This window comes from Cebus imitator, unplaced genomic scaffold, assembly GCF_001604975.1.
Source record: "Cebus imitator isolate Cc_AM_T3 unplaced genomic scaffold, Cebus_imitator-1.0 Scaffold472, whole genome shotgun sequence".
Classification (NCBI taxonomy): domain Eukaryota; kingdom Metazoa; phylum Chordata; class Mammalia; order Primates; family Cebidae; genus Cebus; species Cebus imitator.
Window position 1 is genome coordinate 350816 of NW_016107787.1, and position 20227 is coordinate 371042.

General features: G+C 40.4%; 1 protein-coding gene across 6 annotated transcripts in view; it reads left to right on the forward strand.

The window, feature by feature from the left end:
* The window catches only part of FERMT2 (fermitin family member 2), a 140454-nt gene extending 127613 nt beyond the window's left edge, over positions 1 to 12841 (forward strand). For 3 of the 6 annotated variants that reach the window (XM_037732767.1, XM_037732768.1, XM_017512393.2), the window contains 6 exons: positions 5132 to 5238; positions 5372 to 5593; positions 8887 to 8907; positions 9452 to 9576; positions 10440 to 10581; positions 11576 to 12497. In XM_037732767.1, the coding sequence (XP_037588695.1) occupies positions 5132 to 5238; positions 5372 to 5593; positions 8887 to 8907; positions 9452 to 9576; positions 10440 to 10581; positions 11576 to 11749 (791 nt within the window). In that variant the 3' untranslated portion in view covers positions 11750 to 12497. Of the gene's footprint in view, positions 1 to 5131; positions 5239 to 5371; positions 5594 to 8886; positions 8908 to 9451; positions 9577 to 10439; positions 10582 to 11575 lie in introns of all 6 variants that reach the window. The other 3 variants (XM_017512392.2, XM_017512394.2, XM_017512390.2) reach the window with 2 other exon arrangements.
* The last annotated feature ends 7386 nt before the right edge of the window (positions 12842 to 20227 follow it).

Consider the following 20227-nt stretch of genomic DNA (forward strand, 5'->3'; position numbering starts at 1 on the left):
ACCGTGTTGACCAGGATGGTCTCGATCTCTTGACCTCGTGATCCACCCACCTCGGCCTCCCAAAGTGCTGGGATTACAGGCTTGAGCCACCGCGCCCGGCCGCTGTATTTAGATTTTTTTAACTTTTTGTTAGTTTAAATCACAGGCACACACATCAGCCTAGGCCTGCACGAGGTCAGGATCATCAGTATCACTGTCTTTCACCTCCACATCCTGTTTAACTGGAAGGTCTTTAGGGGCAGTAACAAGCATGGAGCTGTCATTTCCTCTGGTAACAATGCCTTCTTCTGGAATCCCCCCTGGAGATGTTTAAGGCTGTTTTGCAATTAACTTTTTTTATATAAATACAAGTACATTGTAAAATGACGACAAAGAATAGTAAATACATAAACCAGTAGCGTAGTCGTTTATCAAGTATTATGTACTGTTCGTAATTGTACATGCTACAGCTTTCTACGACTGGCAGCAGAGTAGGTTTGTTTACACAGATGTGAACTATGATATTACGACAGCTACAGTGTCACTAGGCAGTAGGAATTTTTCAACTCCATTATAGTCTTAGGAGGGCACTGTTGCTGTCGTATATGCCGTCTATTGTTGACCGAAATGCTGTTATGCAGTGTGTAACTGTATGTTGTACAAAAGATGTATTTAGTGTATTTCAACACAGTGTTGAACTCTATACCCTGAGCTCTGCCTAGTAGTCACTTGAACTGTTGCTTTTAAAGTTATACAAATTTTAAAACAGAAAACCTCAGTCCTGGGTAGAGAATTACTGTTCCCACATGTTAGAATTCTGTAATTGACCTGAAACTCTTTGATTAGGGTCACTGCCTTCCTCTCTCGGTCATGAGCATTTCACGTTTGGGTCCCTGTCATTGTTTGTTGCTCTCAGGATCCACTGCAGCCTTCTCTTGCTTCCCTCTTGAGCTACCCAGGACCAGCTTAAATGATTCACTATTGACTTGGAGACTAGATCTGTCTTCTAGACCCTGTTCTCACTGTCCCCATTACATCTTAACCTTCTTCCTGTATAACTAAGAGGTCAAGTCCTGGCATGGAATTAATCCATTTATAAGCTCTTCTCAGTTTTCATCCCACTGCTCCCAAGTCCTCTCCAAGTACTCATCACGCTGATCATCACACGCACCACACGGATACCTTGACCAAGGATAAAATGGCCTGGATTCTGCTTTTCTGCTAATCAAGCCCTATGACTTTCGTTGTTTGATTTTTTGAGACTGTGCTGCACGTGTTCATCTCCAGCTCCTGGGCTCAAGTGATCCTCCCACCTCAGCCTCCCGAGTAGCTGATACTGCAGGTGTATACCACTACACGTGGTTTAGACCTATAATTTTGGAAAGATAGCACATCTGGGCCTTAGTATCTTCTTCTGAGAAATGACAGTGTTGGACTGGATGCCAAGGCTTCATAGAGATCTAAAGTGCAAAGGTTTTAAAAATTCATTTCAGCTAATACTAATTGAACTCCTGTGCCACAAACCGTACTGGGAACTGAAGATAAAAGGAAGAGCCACCTGCAGTCCCAATCCTCAAGACGGTTTCATGCCTGTTGGGGAGATAAAGAATTACAATTTGGGTAATAAACAGTACTTTGGAAAGTAAAGAAAGGAGCAAGGGGTGAGTGTTCTCTATAACTTAATCTTCAGTGAGGATGGAGAGACTTCACAGGGAGTGGAGAGCCAGGCACAGTGGCACATGCCTGTAAACCCAGCTACTCAGGAGGCTGAGGTGGGAGGATCACTTGAGCCCAGGAGTTCAAGACCAACCTGGGCAACATAGCAAGATAGCAAGACCTGTCACAAAAACAAAAAAGCCTAGAGAAACACACCAGCAACTGTAGAGAGTTTTGCGCTGCTGGAATATAGCATTTAAGGGGAAGGATGACACTTAGTAGCTATTTAATCTGATTCCTGCTAACATGAGAGATGTCACAGAAGAAACTGGCAGACATTAGATGATAAAAATGATAAGGAGATTGTTTTTTGAACTGGCAGCAGTGACATGTCACTGAAAGAATATTAACACAAAAATGGCAAGACCCATATTTATACCACTTATGGTGCAGAGCAGTAATTTTGGAGAGATGATAGTAATCCAGATGACGGTAATCAACATGGGATGAGAAAACGGGCAGATTGAATAGATACTGAGGAAGTTTGGTCAATAGACTGAGTGATTATTTGGGAGGAGGTTAAAATAGGGTCATTTTTCTGACTTGTGCAATTGCGTGGATAGTATGATATTGAGATAGGAATGTAGAAGAGTGAGGGGGGTTTGGGGGGAAAGATTCGTTTAATTTGGGGATATTTTGAATTTTAGGTGTCTGTGGGGTATCTATTTACAGATAACCTGTAGACATTGGATTAGTGGAGAGAGACATTTGCTATCGATAATGATACGGTAGCAGTTAGCATTAATGATAATACGTGCGGCCATTGGAGTGGTTGTCTATACTGTGAGAAAACAAGACTAAGAACAAAACCGTGCAGATCACTCATGCTTAAGAGACAGGGCAGGTTAGGAGGAGGAGAGCTCGCAAAGGAAGCAAAAAATCGCATAGGAAGACTATGGCAATGAGCTGTGATGAAAGCTAAGATCAAAGTTGTTTTAAAGGACAGATCATCAATAGTGTCCAATGCTATAGTAAAGTAAGGTAGTTAAGCCAACATAGTGTCTAGCCATAGTGTCTAGTTAGTGACCTTGATAAGAACAAGTTAAGTAGATTTCAGTGGTTTTATTGAGTATGGAACCAAAGTACAGGTATTGATCGACTTACCACCTATGCAACTTACGACCATTCGACTTTATGACCACAGTTGCTAGCCACGACTGCTCCGTGTCTGGCAGCGCAAACGTTGCCCAGCTGGGCGTACGACAGTGCGGACCAGCTTCCGGCAGCACTACCATCTCCGCGTGCACCGTTTCAACTGTACATATAGCCTACTCAACTTACGACCAAATCGTGTTACGACCAGTTCGCTGTCCCGACCGTGGTTGTAAGTCGAGCACTAGCTGTACAATCACTGAGAAGTAAGAGACAAAAATGACTGGACACGGTGGCTCATGCCTGCAATCTCAGCATTTTGGGAGGCAGAGGCAGGCAGATTGCTTGAGCCAAGGAGTTTGAGAACAGCCTGGGCAACATGGTGAAACCCTGTCTCTATTTACTTTTTTTTGAGACAGAGTCTTGCCCTGTCACCCGGGTTGGAGTGCAGTGGCACACTCTCGGCTCACTGCGACCTCTGCCTCCTTGGTTTCAAGCGGTTTTCCTGCCTCAGCCTCCCAAGTAGCTGGGATTACAGGTGTGCACCACCGTGCCCGGCTAATTTTTGTATTTTTAAGTAGAGACCGGGTTTCACCATGTTGGTCAGGCTGGTCTCGAACCCCTGACCTTGTGATCCGCCTGCCTCGGCCTCCCAAAGCGCTGGGATTACAGTTGTGAGCCACTGTGCCCAGCTCCCTGTCTCTATTTAAAAGAGAAAAGAGAGAGGACAAAGCTTTTTAATGAACCTTATCTATGACAAGGAAGGGGGAAAGAGGTAACAGAAAAGGAAGGTATGTTGTGGTGTAAGTTGGGAGAGACTCAAGGAAATTAAATGCTGACAGAAATGTGGCAGTAGAAAGAAGGAAACCTAGTGTCTGAGAGAGGGGATCTAAGTGGTGGAGCAGGGTTCCTGGGATGGTAATGAACTCAGCCCACTGGGATAGGAAAGCTGGAGGATGAAGGATACCTCTTGCACTGGGTAGAAGCAAGGATAGCTAAGTATATCTTGTAGGGTGGCAGGAAATGGATGGACTTAACTTCTGGGCTTTCATTTTCTTCGAGACATAAGAGGTGGAGTTTTCCCCGGAGAGTAAGTGGCATTATAGGATGTCTGAGAAGATTGGAAATAGGCAGCGTTGAAAATGTCTGTATAGCATTAATACCAGCGTACTTTGTGGACTTTCAAACAACTCCGTTTCAACTTTGCGGGTTAAACAGTTTGTCACACACACCCTTTTCATTCTAAAGCCTGTTTAAAAGGAGATAGAAGAAAATTATATGTAGTAAATATTTTAAAAAGAAAACAAGTGGCAGTGGGGAATCCACCAAATTCATGATAGGAGTTGCTTTTGGGGAGAACAAACAGAGCTTCTCCTTTATCTGAAGGGTTCTTTTAACTTAATACCTAAAATATTTATGTAGAAGGGGGAAAATGACAATTTTAACATTTGTTCTGGATATGGAGTGTGTGTGATCATCTTCTTACATTCTGTGCCAAGAGGAATTGAAAAGGCAAGCCCTGGGCCAGGCGCGGTGGCTCACGCCTAAAATCCCAGCAATTTGGGTGGCCAAGGCGAGTGGATTACCTGAGGTCAGAAGTTTGAGACCACCCTGACCAACATGGTGAAACCATATCTCTACTAAAAATACAAAAATTAGCTGGGCATGATGGCACGTGCCTATAATTCTAGCCACTCTGGAGGCGGAGACAGGAGAATTGCTTGAACCCTGGAAGCAGAGACAGAGCTAGACTTGGTCTCAAAAAAAGAAGAAAAGCAAGCCCTACTAACAGTTTAAAATTTTCCTCATCGAGCCTACTGCGTGATCATATGACACTGTGCTTATTTCATGTCATTCGCAGGCAACTGGAATAAGCTTTAGGAAGCTTTTACATGTGTATTGTCTTATTTATCCTTAAATCAGCCCTGTGAGGTAGAGTTCAAGGTCAGGCAATGCAGACTTAGAGAAGTTAAATGGCCCATAATATTACTAGTAAAATGACGAAGGTCTGGAGCCCAAGTCAGTCTGACTGCAGAGCTCTTCCCTGTATTGTACTGTTAGTACTTGTTTATGCCAGCCATTATGCCATCATCTAACACCTAGTTTAGTAAATCTGTGCTCCCTTCTGTAAAGCCTCCTACAAAGCAAAATGCTGAATACAATTATTTTCATACCAGCTTCCCAAGTAAATGTGTATGTTACCTTCTGCAAGAGATGCGTTCGTAAAACATTACAGCAAAATCCAGCATGTTAAGATGCCACAAAATGAGGGCTGCATATATTGACTTGAGATTTCTTAAAAGTAAATTTAGCCATTTTAATAATTAAAAAAATTTCGTTACAGGATGTGAAGTTACCCCAGATGTAAACATTTCAGGCCAAAAATTTAACATTAAACTCCTGATTCCAGTTGCAGAGGGCATGAATGAAATCTGGCTTCGTTGTGACAATGTAAGTTTTCTAGTTAAAAATACACTTCCATTTTTTGGGAGTTTCTAAATGAGTTGTCCAGTCATCCTTATGTTTTATACTTGAAAGGCCCACCTTGTGCTACATTGCACACATCAGTGTTTCTTTCCTCCAGGAAAAACAGTATGCGCACTGGATGGCAGCCTGCAGATTAGCCTCCAAAGGCAAGACCATGGCGGATAGTTCTTACAACTTAGAAGTTCAGAACATTCTTTCCTTTCTGAAGATGCAGCATTTAAACCCAGATCCTCAGTTAATACCAGAGCAGATCACGACTGATATCAATCCTGAGTGTTTAGTGTCTCCTCGCTACCTAAAAAAGTATAAGAACAAGCAGGTACTTGCTTCATTTTACTTCATCTTCTGTTTTCTGCTGGCTCATTTTTATAATTTTGTACATAACTTTGTTTTTCCCCTCTTAAACAAAACTTTTTAGTCTGAATTTTGTATCAGGTGGTTAGAATATAAAATACAGATAGAACATCCCTAACCTGAACTTCTGAAATCCTCTATATTCTGAAACTTTTTGAGTGCCAACATGCCTCTCTAAGGAAATGGCTCACTGGCACATTTTGGATTTCAGATGTGGGATCCTTAACTGGTCATTGTAATGCACATATTCCAAAATCCAAAAAAATCTGAAACCCAGAAACAGTTCTGGTCCCAAGAAATTTTGGATAATGGATACACAACCTGTGGGAAATAAAGTAACCTTTAGTCAGTTTAAATTGGTCATTTAAAAAAAAATCTTTTATCAGACAACTTGCAGGGTCTCAATGCTTTGTATTTCTTAATTTTATTCCTTATATAATTAAGTGTGAGGCATAAAGTACAGCCAGCATTTCCCAACAAAATCTATAATAACTACTCTTGTTGAAATTGGCTTTTCCAGCTTTAGAAAGAAACTTTAGAAGGGTACATTTTCAGCCATATCTTTTCTTAACATTATTAGTCAGAACCTAACCAAAATTTTACACATAGTTACACAGTTTGGTAAATTTTCATTGAAATTCACTTGTGTCCACTCTGTTTAGAATTCTTTTCCTTGGAAATTAATACCATAAAAGGGTTGCTACTTAGGAAAATGGTTTTTGGTACAACATAAAAGGTCCTTTACAGGGGAATTTCACTTGGGATAGGCCTAGTATTCTCTGCACCCAGCATCATGCCATAAAAGGAAAAGCCTTCAGTTTGGGAGTGGGGGAACGAAGACCTTTAAAATAAATATTTTGTTTTTATCTAATTTTGCTTTTATCTTTGTTAAGGAATAATTTTAAAACATACTAAAAAGGCTCAACGAAATGCCCAGAATGCTTATTAATTCCTTAACTTTAAATATTTATTATATGGGTCTGACATCATTTAGGTAGAAATATTCAGAAGTTTTTATCACAGAGTATTTAAGTCTCGGAGGTTGTATAAGCCTACAAACTGTTGATCCCGCGGTCATATGATGTGGGAGTGGTAAGGAATGGAGGAAATGCTGCCCCGGGGAACTTTGTGGAATGTAGATTGTAAGTTAAAAAGGGAAAGTAAAGCAAGTGCTAATTTCATTTTTCATTCTATTTCATTTTAAAATTATTTATACAGAATCTTCCTTCTAAAAGTGAATTTGCCTTCAAAGGCAATAAATAATTTCAAACCTGACCAATGTTATTTCACAGTAAGGTATCAAGGAGATCAAAGAGCTCAGAGGAGAGCTGCCACACGTTGTTTTCACTGTCGACTATTTGTTTTCTCAGAAGCCTGTAAAATCACAGTTCTTGACTAGAAACTGTCAACCGAAAATTCTCCTGAGAACAAAGATGAGGACTCATCTTTAACTGACAGGAGGACGGTTTGTGTGTGGCCCGTGGTTAAATATCCTGGCCTTGCCTTTTATGTTGCCATCTCACCAAGTGTACATTTTTAACCCTCCTTTCTCTCACTAGACTTATAGGTTGGTTTTTTAGTATGCATTTTGTTTTTTTTGTTTTGTGGAAGCAGGTCTCGCTCTGTCACCCAGGCTGGTATGCAGTGGTACCATCATAGCTCAAGCTCACTGCAGCCTCCATCGCCCAGGCTCAAGCAGTCCGCCCACCTCTACCTCCCTAGTAGCTAGAACCACAGGCATGCACTGCTACTCCAGGCTAATTTTTGTGTTTTTTGTTGTAGAAGCGGTGTCTCGCATAGCTCAGGCTGGTCTCAAAATCCTGAGCTCAAGTGATCCACCCACCTTGGCCTCCTAAAGTGCTGGGATTACAGCCATGAGCCACCACACTTTGCTGCCATAGACTTACAAATTGTTGGCCAGGCACAGTGGCTCACGCCTGTAATCCCAGCACTTTGAGAAGCCAAGGCAGGCGGATAACTTGAGTTCAGGAGTTCGAGACCAGCCTGGCCAACATTGCAAAACCCCATCTCTACTAAAAATACAAAAATTAGCCAGGCATGGTGGTGAATGCCTGTAATTCCAGCTACTTGGGAGGCTGAGGTAGGAGAATCACCTATACCTGGGAGGTGGAGGTGGCAGTGAGCCAAGATCGCACTACTGCACTCCAGCCTGGGTGACAAGAGTAAAAAACTCTGTCTCAAAAAAAAAAAAAAAAAAAAAAAAAAATTCGCAGGCACTTTCTCACTAATTTAAAAAAAAAAAAATTGTTTCCATAAGGCAGTGACCATGATGTTACTGCCCTGGCACCTAGGAAGTAGTGATACTCAGAAGCTTAGTTGCTGCTGTGAGTCAGCACCACACTAGTCACACTGGACATAGTGCTCAGTAATTATTAAACTATATCCAGTTGCATTCTGGAGTCTGTGGGAAGATGTGCCGGCCACAAGGATATTCTTCCCTACTAGGGCATAAACTTGTAGGTTTCTTTTGGGTCTATGAAAATAACCTGTTATATTTAACCTACTTTAATTCCCTACAGTTACACATATTAACTAAACATGCTATGAGTATTTTTAAATAATACGACTCTCAAACTAGATTTTTAAATTTTGAAGAATTATTCTATGTGTTGATTTATGTTCATCTGAATGGAAATGAGTAATACCATAAAGCCGAAATTCCTCATGTAGTATATGGCATCTCTTTATTTTCCCTTCCAGGAAAAAGGATGTAAAAAACACATGGTAACTGAGGGGTTTGCTTTTCTTGTGTAAAAAAAGAAACAGATGGGCACTGCACTTACTTCTGAAAAGCAGTGCATGGATCATATTATCTGACTAAATCTGAGGAGACTTTAAAGGCTTTTGGATACTTTTATTTTGCTACTAAAATAATTGGCTTTACCCTAACCAGTGAGAACTGGGTACACAATGTAGGGGAAAGAAATCTTTGCTCTTTTTGTTTTCGCCCTACAAATTTCTACCCTTAGGTTCTTTAGTAACATTTAACATTCTAAAATAATGTGGAGTGTTTCTCAGTGTTCTAAATGGAAAGTAATTGCTGCTTCCTCATTTTCATTTTCATTCTTGCATTTACTTTGCTTGGTTTCCACCTAAAGTAGTTTTTTGCATGACTTTTGGCTGGAATTTTGGTTTGCAGGTTACTGCAACTTTTTCTTTGCTTCATTGCCGTTTTTTCTGATTGCCTTTTTTTTCTCTTTCTGCTTCTTTTTTCTTTCCTCGCATTGCCATCTACAGCCAGGCTATATAAGAGATTTGGTAAGTTCTCCATATTTACCAAAAAAAGAAAAAGAATCAAAATTCATAGTCAAAACCTTCCCTTATAGAATTTACTCCAGTAGTGAAGTTTAAATTTAAAATAAAAATTATTACAGTGATTCCAAGTACATTTAAGCTGCTAACAAATATTCCTGCTAGAAACTGGTATTCCAGGTATTCGTTCTGATGATAGATGTAGTGCTAAATTTAATTAAAACTCATGTGTATGTGGATTAGGATGTGCTGTTCTATAATAGTACCATATGTGTTTGCACTTGGAATATGTCTCAAGTGTGGCAATTGTGTACTCCTATAGTACTTTTTGTTTCTTGATATATGAAAACTAAAATTAAGACGACTTATTTTGAAAAATCATTATTTTACATATTATTACAATTTCCTAATATAGCTTCAGATATTTTCTGATTTCAACTCTTACAATATGATTTTGGGATGCAGGCTGCGTAATTCAGTCTTTTGATCTTTTGTCATGATTATTCCATGAGAAAATACAATGGTAAAGGTGATGTTTAATCATGTTTAGATAACAGCGAGAATCTTGGAGGCCCATCAGAATGTAGCTCAAATGAGTCTAATTGAGGCCAAGATGAGATTTATTCAAGCTTGGCAGTCATTACCTGAATTTGGCATCACACACTTCATTGCAAGGTCAGTGGTTCTAAGCATCTATGTGTAAACTTAGTCTGCATTTTTGCTTAATCTATGTCATGTAATTAGAAATTAAACATTTAGAGCATACCTATATAAATGCATGAACTCATATTACAGTAGAATTCAAAGACTGTTAGAATGTATTTTGTAAGCTTGTAATTTCTACATTAAAAATTCAAGATAATGTGTTTGTTTTGCTACTAAGAGAATAGCACTCTCGCCAGGTGCCATGGCTCACGCCTGTAATCCCAGCACTTGAGGAGGCAGGTGGATCACAAGGTCAGGAGTTCAAGACCAGCCTGGCCAACATAGTGAAACCCCATATCTACTAAAAATACAAAATTTAACCAGGTGTGCTGGCGGGTGCCTGTAATCCCAGCTACTTGGGAGGCTGAGGCAGAGAATTGCTTGAACCCAGGAGGTGGAGGCTGCAGTGAGCCAAGATGACACTACTGCACTCCAGCTTGGGCGACAGAGCAAGACTCCATCTCTAAGAAAAAAAAAAGAATGGCACTCGTCTAAGGTTAGGGAGCACTTAAAGAAAAGCAGTCCAACATGTTCCCCACAACTTTTTTTTTTTTTTTTTTTTTTGGAGACACAGTCTTGCTCTGTTGCCAGGCGGGAGTGCAGTGGCACGATCTCAGCTCACTGCAACCTCTGCCTCCCTGGTTCAAGGGATTATTCCACCTCAGCCTCTCGAGTAGCTGGGATTACAGGCACGCACCACCACACCCGCCTAATAGCTTTTGACCTTGTGATCCACGTGCCTCGGCCTCCCAGAGTGCTCGGATTACAGGCGTGAGCCATAGTGCCCGGCCCCTACAACATGTTTTTAAGTGTTCTTTTCTTAAATGTTTTAGGTTCCAAGGGGGTAAAAAAGAAGAACTGATTGGAATTGCATATAACAGACTGATTAGGATGGATGCCAGTACTGGAGATGCAATTAAAACATGGCGTTTTAGCAACATGAAACAGTGGAATGTAAACTGGGAAATCAAAATGGTAAACTAGTACCAATGTTACTTGAATATAGTCCTTCTGATAAAAATTAGTAAATTAAGAAAAAGTCCTATAAATTCTGATGTTTGTACCACTACCTCCTAAAGTTCATTTCTCACTTAAATTTGCCTATTTCATAATTAGCCCAGTTACTAAAATTCTAAGTACATAATAATTTGCTTAGCATGTTACCTTTTTTGTCTTTCTATAATGGATAAAGCCCCTCTACTCAGAAAGAGCAGCCACTATTTGTTGAATGCCTACCCTGTGTCAGACATGATACTAGAGGCTCACATTAGTAGCCTGTCTCTAAACCTCATCACAGCCCTTTTAAGGTAGTTGGATTACCGTACATTACAAATGAAGACACTGCAGTTTACAGGCCAGAGGGCCATCACTGTCTATGACGACACACAAAGTAACAGTTCAGACTCAGATGCTTTAGGCTTAAAAACTGGGCACATTTACCACTGTACATCATGTTGCCCCAGTCTTGGGACATTCATTTAAAATGAACTACTGTATCTTTTACGAATGAGTCATTTGGCTTAGGATCATATTGGATTTATTTTATCAATTTTTGTCACTTCAAAGAATCTTATCTTTCTGAAATATTCAAACATGATACCTAAAGCTTAAATATCTGAAGCAAATATTACAACACAGGAAGTAGGTTTTCCTCCAGGACTTGAAGAGAGGCATTCTCATTAATTGAATCGCCAGAGACCATTTGAGAACTGACTGACCTAAAACCTTTGCATTCCTAGTCTTCCTTTTCAGAGCATGAAAACTTTAAAAAGGGTAGGGGAAGGGCAATAAACTTAGCTGCTGCTTTGGGAGTTAATGCATTACTAGTTTAGGTTTTAACCAGGCTAATTGAGGATCAACAAGCATTTTGTGGTAGGACAGACTTTAAGTACCACTTTAAGCTCCACTTTGTATGGAGCCAGCCACCTGGCTTTTTGGACAACACTGATGGTTCTTGTCTTTGTTCTAGGTCACCGTAGAGTTTGCAGATGAAGTACGATTGTCCTTCATTTGTACTGAAGTAGATTGCAAAGTGGTTCATGAATTCATTGGTGGCTACATATTTCTCTCAACACGTGCAAAAGACCAAAATGAGAGTTTAGATGAAGAGATGTTCTACAAACTTACCAGTGGTTGGGTGTGAATAGAAATACTGTGTAATGAAACTCCACGGCCATAACAATATTTAACTTTAAAAGCTGTTCGTTATATGCTGCTTAATTAAAGTAAGCTTGAAATGTATTATTTTATCATGAAAACTTCTTTGCCTTACCAGACCAGTTAATATGTGCACTAAACAAGCACGAACATTAATCTATCATGATATAATAAACTTGAATTTGGCACACATTCCTTAAGCCAAGAATTGAAAACTGAAAAATAGCGGACAAATCAAGAACAAACCATCACTGATGTAAGCTAGCCAAACTATAAGAAACAAGCCATCTACTATTTTCAAGCTATCCAGGGCTTAACCTATATGAAGTCTATTTATCATGTCTAATGCATGTGTTTTAGTGTATGTTTAATTTGATACCATGTTTTAAAATATCCTTCTGGTAGCCATTTATTTCCTCCTCCTACCCCCAAATAGATCAGGCATGCAGGAGGCCTGATATTTAATAATGTCATTGCGTTTGACCTTGAAGGAAAATGCTATTAGTCTGTTGTGCTTGATTTGTTTTTGTCCTTGAATAAGCATGTTATGTATATTGTCTTGTGTTTTTATTTTTACACTATATCGTATTACACTTTTAGTATTCACCAGCATACTCACTGTCTGCCTAAAATATGCAACTCTTTGCATTACAGTATGAAGTAAAGTTCTATGAAGTATGCATTTTGTGTAACTAATGTACAAACACAAATTTTATAAAATTGTACAGTTTTTTTAAAAACTCACAACTAGCAAATGGCTTACATGTAGCATCTCTGCATTAATTAAATGCCTTTAAGAGATATAATTAATATGCAGTTTTAATATCTACTAAATTAAGAATGACTTCATTTTGATCATGATTTGCCACAATGTCCTTAACTCTAATGCCTGGACTGGCCATGTTCTAGTCTGTTGCGCTGTTACAATCTGTATTGGTGCTAGTCAGAAAATTCCTAGCTCACATAGCCCAAAAGGGTGCCAGGGAGGGGTGGATTACCAGTATTGTCCAATAATCCATGGTTCAAAGACTGTATAAATGCATTTTATTTTAAATAAAAGCAAAACTTTTATTTAATATTTCTTCTGTACTTATTTTTAATGTTTACAAAGTATTAATTTTGTAGAAATGAACTTCTGCCTTTTGGAAATGCTTTTCCTACATGTTATTTTCTGAGAACAACTGGCTAGTTATTCCAGTGTCGCCAGATAGAGGTACTTTATCTCAAAGCTAGATAGTCTTTCACCTCCATTGAAAAGCCCTCATTTTTCTTAATACTTAAAAATGAATGTGTAGTATCTAAATGGTAGAAATGTACTTATAAAAGTTGGCTGTGGCAGAGTTTGTTTTAAATAACAAAATCATTCTTGGTTTACCAAAAAAAATACATTGACGAATTGACTCCCAGTCACTACTGTCCTCCTCATTCAAGACTCAGATTTTTAGCCCTTTACCCTTTGCATGTCATTAGACCAATTCCTGATTTTCCTCACACAGCCTTGCATCTTTACTCGTCACTGCTGCCACCATCACCCAGATTCAGCTTTTGTCCTGTGCCTGCTGTAGTATGGCACCGTCTTAGACACGGCTGTGATCACCTTCTCCATGACTTTTCCCTGGACTCTAAAGCTGTAACAGGCCTTGCTCCAAAATCTAAGCGCTCCTTTCCACTAAACATTGTAAAATAGACTCCCTTTCCTCATCTTCAGTGACTATGCCAGTCACCAACTTGCACACTTATTAAAGTCCCAGAACATTTAATTGAAACTACACCTGTTCAAGTCATTTCTAGTCCCATGGCCTCCACATAGGTGAGAATAGCCTCCATGCTGATTGTCCCACCTCTGGTTTGCCCCACTGCCCTCCCAGTGATTTTGAGATTAATCCAGCTCCAACTCCTTACTGCCTACAGCATAAAAGCCAAAGTAAAGTGCTCAGAGGTCTTGTATGGTCTCCCAGCCCACATTTTCTTCCTCATCTCCCAACGATCTGCATTCCAGTCCAGCTGGGCGGCTCACATTCTCTACTTTGCACTCATCCATCTCCCTGTTATTCCCCAAGTCTGGGATGTCTTTAGTCTTGTACCTTCTTCCAGTTTGTACCTGGCCACACCTCATCTGTCTAGCATTTTAGAAAAATCTCGAGTGGGCTGGGCATGGTGACTTAAACGCCTGTAATCCCAGAACTTTGGTTGGCCAAGGCGGGTGGATCACAAGGTCAGGAGTTCAAGACCAGCCTGGTGAACATGGTGAAACCCCCATCTCTACTAAAGATACAAAAAATTAGCCCGGTGTGGTGGCACATGCCTGTAATCCCAGCTACTCAGGAGGCTGAGACAGGAGAAGCCTTGAACCCCGGAAGCAGAGGTTGCAGTGAGATGAGATCGTGGCATTGCACTCCAGCCTGGTGACAGGGCAAGACACTGTCTCAAAAAAAGGGCATGGTAGTGTATGCCTGTACCCAGCTACTTGGGAGGCTGAGGCAGGAGAATTGCTTGAACCCAGGAGGTGGAGGTTGCAGTGATCCAAGATCATGCCCCTGCACTCCAGCCAGGGCAACAGCAAGACTCTGTTAAAAAAAAAAAAAAAAAACTCAAGTGATCTTTCTTCCATAAACACTTTCAAGTTTCCTTGCAGCCAAAAACTCCCTCCTCTGAACTGCCATTTACTTTTGTCCTTCTTGGAACTAAAGAGTAATCATCCTGTTGCCCCTAACAAATTATTACATCCTTGAGGACTGGATCTCAGTGCTATGGTTTCTAATTAGGATCAGTTACACATGGGTTTATTGAATATAATGATGATAGTTATTTCGGAAATAACCAAAGGAATTATTATTAGAACTCAGAATTTTTGTAGCCTCAGTATAGTCTAATACAGAGCAAACTAACTCTTTTCCGGACACCAACTATGCAATAGGAAGCATGCTGAGTGCTCATATTCTCTCAAGGATTCATACAATCCAGCCTCCTCATTTTATAGATGAGGCTCAGGGAGGCCAATTGACCTGTTTAAAGTCACACAGCTATGATTGCTGCCAAGGCCAATCATCTCCCTATCTAGTAGTAAAGCAAACGCTTCATGAATTCTTAGAACTCTACTGGTAGTGACTTCTCTAGAGAGAGAACATAGGTCTGTGAGAAGAATGCCAGCTGAGACTTCCAGAAACCTCGGTTTAAAGTTCTGTGTGACCCAAGCTCGTGTGGACACGAAAGCACTGATGACAGGACCCCAACCTAGCTCCCTTCCAACTCTCCCTTAAATCAGGTTAGAAACCTGCTGGAGGCCCCTGATAAAGTTAATCAGTAAACTCAGTACAAATGATTTTTTACACACCTTGAACTTTCAAAGTCAGGGATAGAGACATTAACTTTATCAAGGAAAAAGCCACTTGCCATTCTTGACCCTCTTACAGAGGCCAAAAAGCAAGTATGTCACAGACTATACTCTTTTCATTCTGTATACTGTATTTTTACTGTTTTTAATGTGGAATCTTATTAAGATGCTTTTAGCCGAGCGCGGTGGCTCAAGCCTGTAATCCCAGCACTTTGGGAGGCCGAGGTGGGTGGATCACGAGGTCAAGAGATCGAGACCATCCTGGTCAACATGGTGAAACCCCGTCTCTACTAAAAATACAAAAAAATTAGCTGGGCATGGTGGCGCGTGCCTGTAATCCCAGCTACTCAGGAGGCTGAGGCAGGAGAATTGCCTGAACCCAGGAGGCGGAGGTTGCGGTGAGCCGAGATCGCGCCATTGCATTCCAGCCTGGGTAACATGAGTGAAACTCCGTCTCAAAAAAAAAAAGAAGATGTAAAAAATAAATAAATAAAAATTAAAAAAATTTTAAAAAATTTAAAAAAAAAGATGCTTTTAATGATCAGTGATGTGGTAAGATAATTTCTATTCCTTATAACTAAGTTTTTGTTTTGGGTTTGTTTTTGTGAGAGTGTTGCTCTGTTGCCCAGGCTGGAGTACAATGATGCAATCTTAGCTCACTGCAACCTCCGCCTTCTGGGTTCAAGTCATTCTCCTGCCTCAGCCTCCCAAGTAGCTGGGATTACAGGTATGTGCCACGACACCTGGCTAATTTTTATTATTTTTGGTAGCGACAGGGTTTTGCCTTGTTGGCCAGGCTGGTCTTGAATTCCTGACCTCAGGTGATCCTCTTGCTTTGGCCTCCCAGTATGCTGGGATTACAGGTGTGAGCCATTGTGAACAGTCACCCTTATAACTAAGTTTGATAAAAGATACCACTGCTTTACACTCATCACTTAAAACATGGTAACATCTTCACTCATCACTTCAATCATTCAAAAGTCTGAGCACAGGGCATTCTGAAATCCATCCCTTTGTGACATACTATATCACTGACACTGAATGAATAACCCTGCACAGCTCCATCTTATCTCTACTTAATTCTAAAAAGACACTGAGTCAAAAATCCATCACTCACAAAATGTTTTTGTAGCTATTGCATCATCACCTCTTTTCGCCCTACAAATTGCAGAAGAAAGGCAAGGATAAATTCACTTGCCCCATCGGTGTAGACCTAATGATCGTGGCACAGTAAGTTGATCCAACACTTAACTCTGCTGATAAATTTCCAGTCATCTCTACAAAGTAAGATCCAGGAAGAAGTTGTTTACCAGAGAGCTCTGTTCTCTTCAACAAATTAACTGTGTCTTTATCTGTTTGAACTGTTTTGGTCTGGCAGCTCAAGAATGGGGGAGATGGCAGAGATAAGTGACAGGAAATGGGAAATTTGCAATCTGGGTAAGGGGAGTAAAATTCTCAGAGTGGACTGCAGACCTACCCAGAACAGGAAGCAATAGCTAAAAAGCCTTATCTGGTGACCTTGTTTACCTCTATGTTGATTCCTCTCATTTTCTCTGCTTTATTTAATAAACAGTACAGTTTCCCAGGCAGAATGTGTACATTAAGATTCCCTAAATAAACAGTGATCAGCATACACACACACTCAGCTGAGTTTCCCTTTTGAGATTTGTTCGTGAGCCTGCATCTTACTAAAAATTACAAGCACTTAAAATAATTTGAGATCATTATTTCATGAGATGTAATTATAGTCTCATGTGGCTTCACTGGCCAGGCATTATCTGTTTTACTGCTCAGGGAAGTGGTCCAAGTTCAAGGCTAATTAAATTTGTGATTAAAAACAGCACAACCAAACAGGTTTAAAACCTTATCTGTATTAATACAGTTTGCAGATACTGCATGATAAAGAGGAGGTATGAGCATAAAATCTCATCTCAGATCTAAATTTTATGACTTTTATGACCAAGTAAGATTCAACTGAACACATTTACTGTCAAGTTTACTGATCAGCATACTTAAACAACTTTGTTTATGTCTTCCTGGCCTAATTATAAATTCAATTAGCCTTAGAAGGAACATTTGGAAAACAGAAGAACAAGGGGCCAGAATAGCCAAAACATTCCTAAACAACAGGTGAGGGGACTAGCCTTAGCAGATAACGGGTAGCATGCTCAAAGTGTAGCATTGGCACAGAGATCGATACAACCACCAAAGAGTCCAAACAGACTCCAGAATACACATGCACACATACAGATGCTCATTTCCTGAGAGGTGGCCATGCAGATCGGGACAAAAAAGGGTTTTCCAATGAATGGTGCTGGTGCTTATCTTTATGAAACAAGAATTTGGACCGTAACCTTATACACGTATGTAGAAGTCCAAATCAATTGCAAATGGATCAGAGTCTTGGATGTGAATGGCAAAACCACAAAACTTTTAAAAGATGGCAGAGCATTTACATGACACTGGGGAAAGGTATTTTGTGTTGAGGCCCAAATAATACAAACTGATTACGCTAATGAGAACCATGAAGCTGCTGTAGAGAGTAAAAGGCAAATCAGACCGAGAGGATATTTGCAACTCATAATTGACAAAGGATTAGTATCCAGAAAATGAACCCACACACAGATCAGTCAAAGGACAAATGGACAAAGCACTAGGTATTTCACAAAAGAGGAAACCTGAAATGGCCAATAAATCTATGAAAAACCATTCAACTTCACTAGTATTCTGGAAAATGGGAGAAATAAATTTCAGAAACAATTAAAGTACAGTTTCAGATCTACCCTTCTCAGTAAAATATTTTAAATCTGACACTATCAAGCATGGACTCACTGGAATACATATTGTTGGTGGAAGTATGAATTGGAACACAGCACTTCAGAAACACTTCGACATCATCTGGTAAAATTATTGATTTATTCTACCCCATGAAATTCTGTGAGGTGTGCACACACCCTAAGAAGCTCCTGCCTATGCACACTAGGAGACAAGCACAAGAATATGCAAAGCGCACAACTTATAACGGGAAGAAAGCAGGAGCGATCAAATGCCTCAACAATAAACTATAATCCAAACCTAAGATGAAATCAAAACAGCAATGAATACAATGCCAATACACAAAACAACACGGATGAATCTCAATCTGATGCTGAACCAAAACATCTAGATGCAGAAAATCCATCTAGTATGATTAAATGTTTTTAATGGGCAAGGTTTTTAATTTTTTTTTAAAAGCAAACAATTTTCTGTTGTAAAATAATAGCTGTATTTTTAAAAGACCCTTGGTGGTTCTGAAACCCAGTGTGAGAAAGAGTGACACTAAAAGCCACTGCAGCCTAATGGATGGATGTGAGTCTTGCTCTTGGCAGTTGCCACTCTGCTCTGTTGATGTGCTTTCCTGAGCCTGGACCAGATCAGTACATGGCTCTGGCTTCTGCTGCTAAGTGAATCGCTAACTGGCTGTTTGGCTGCAGTGGTTTAAGAATGGAGCTAATGAGCCCAGGGTCAGGGGTTCAGTCTCCTTGTGGTCTAGTTGGCTTTGTTCTCTGTTTCATACTCACAGGTATACCACTATCCTGTAACTCCCACACAAGGGAATAGACAAGAACAGGTCTATCAGCTCTATTAGAAATCACCTCTAGGCCAGGCACGGTAGCTCATGCCTGTAATCCCAGCACTTCGGGAGGCCGAGGCAGGTGGATCACCTGAGGTTGGGATTTGGAGACCAGCCTAGCCAACATGGAGAAACCCCATCTCTACTAAAAATACAAAAAATTAGCCGGGCGTGGTGGCGCATGCCAGTAATCCCAGCTACTCTGGAGGCTGACGCAGGAGAATCGCTTGAACCGGGAGGCAGAGGGTGCGGTGAGCCAAGATCCTGCCATTGCACCCCAGCCTGGGCAACAAGAACAAAACTCCTTCGCAGAAAAAAAAAAAAAAAAAACCTCGTAGTTCAAAGATCTGCTCAGTATACAAATCACACCATTGTGACTCATTGTGTGAAAAGGTCAACACAAATGTTACTAAATGGCCCAAGTCATGGCTGCAGAGTCAAGGAGCTTACCCGACACCTTCTCTTGCAGCCTGGATGTCAAAGGCTCCTGTACTCTAGACCCAGGCCTTCCATAAATGCTAACTTTATCAAATAGGAATTCTAAAAATGATACTGACTCTCAAAAAATTATCCTACACTTCCATGAGTTGAAAGTGTTTTATAAATGTATGAACATGAAGACAACAGTACAGGAAAGGTAGATAAACACTATTGCTATAAAGCAAAGCAAGCTTGAAAACACCTGGAATCTGTTTTGCTTTTAAAATGTACCCAGTGTGGCCTTATGCCTGTAATCCCAGGAATTTAGGAGGCCAAGGCAGGCAGATCACGAAGTCAAGAGTTCAAGACCAACCTGGCCAACATAATGAAATCCCATATCTACTAAAAATACGACAACAACAAAAAAATTAGCTGGGTGTGGTGGCAGGAGCCTGTAATCTCAGCTACTTGGGAGGCTGAGACAGGAGAATCGCTTGAACCTGGGAGGCGGAGGTTATAGTGAGCCAAGATCGTGCCACTGCACTCCAGCCCAAGCAAGAGTAAAACTCTGTCTCCAAAAAANAAAAAAAAAAAAAAAAAGGCCCCTGGTCATATAAGAGAGTACCAACAGCAACATTAATTACAGGTACGTCAAACCACTAGGAGGCTTAAAGCTATACCCATATATTCAGTAACACTAGCTCAGGGCAGCTTCAGTGAAAATGGATAAGGCAGAGTATCATAGACTAAGGGAGACACACCTAAGCTTTCTCTACAAGGGTTTATTTTGAATGAAAAGCCGTAATTTTTACCAGCAGTGGCAATACCAGTTGATCTGTACCAAAAACAGGGAAAGGAAGCCCTGACTCTTTAAAAATAGCCTCAACAGGGAAGAAACTTGTTTGCCAAGAGCAATGAATAGGTAGCTAATAGGAGGCTACCATTGAGGCGCTCCTTGTCACTCAGATTTGACTTTTTTTTCTAAACCTCATACCCAAGGAATAACTTTGTATAATCAGCCTAAATGCCTTTGTGGAAGATTTATAATGCTTTAGATTCAGGTGTTCTTAAAAGAGCCCAATTGTCTCGTCCTGTGT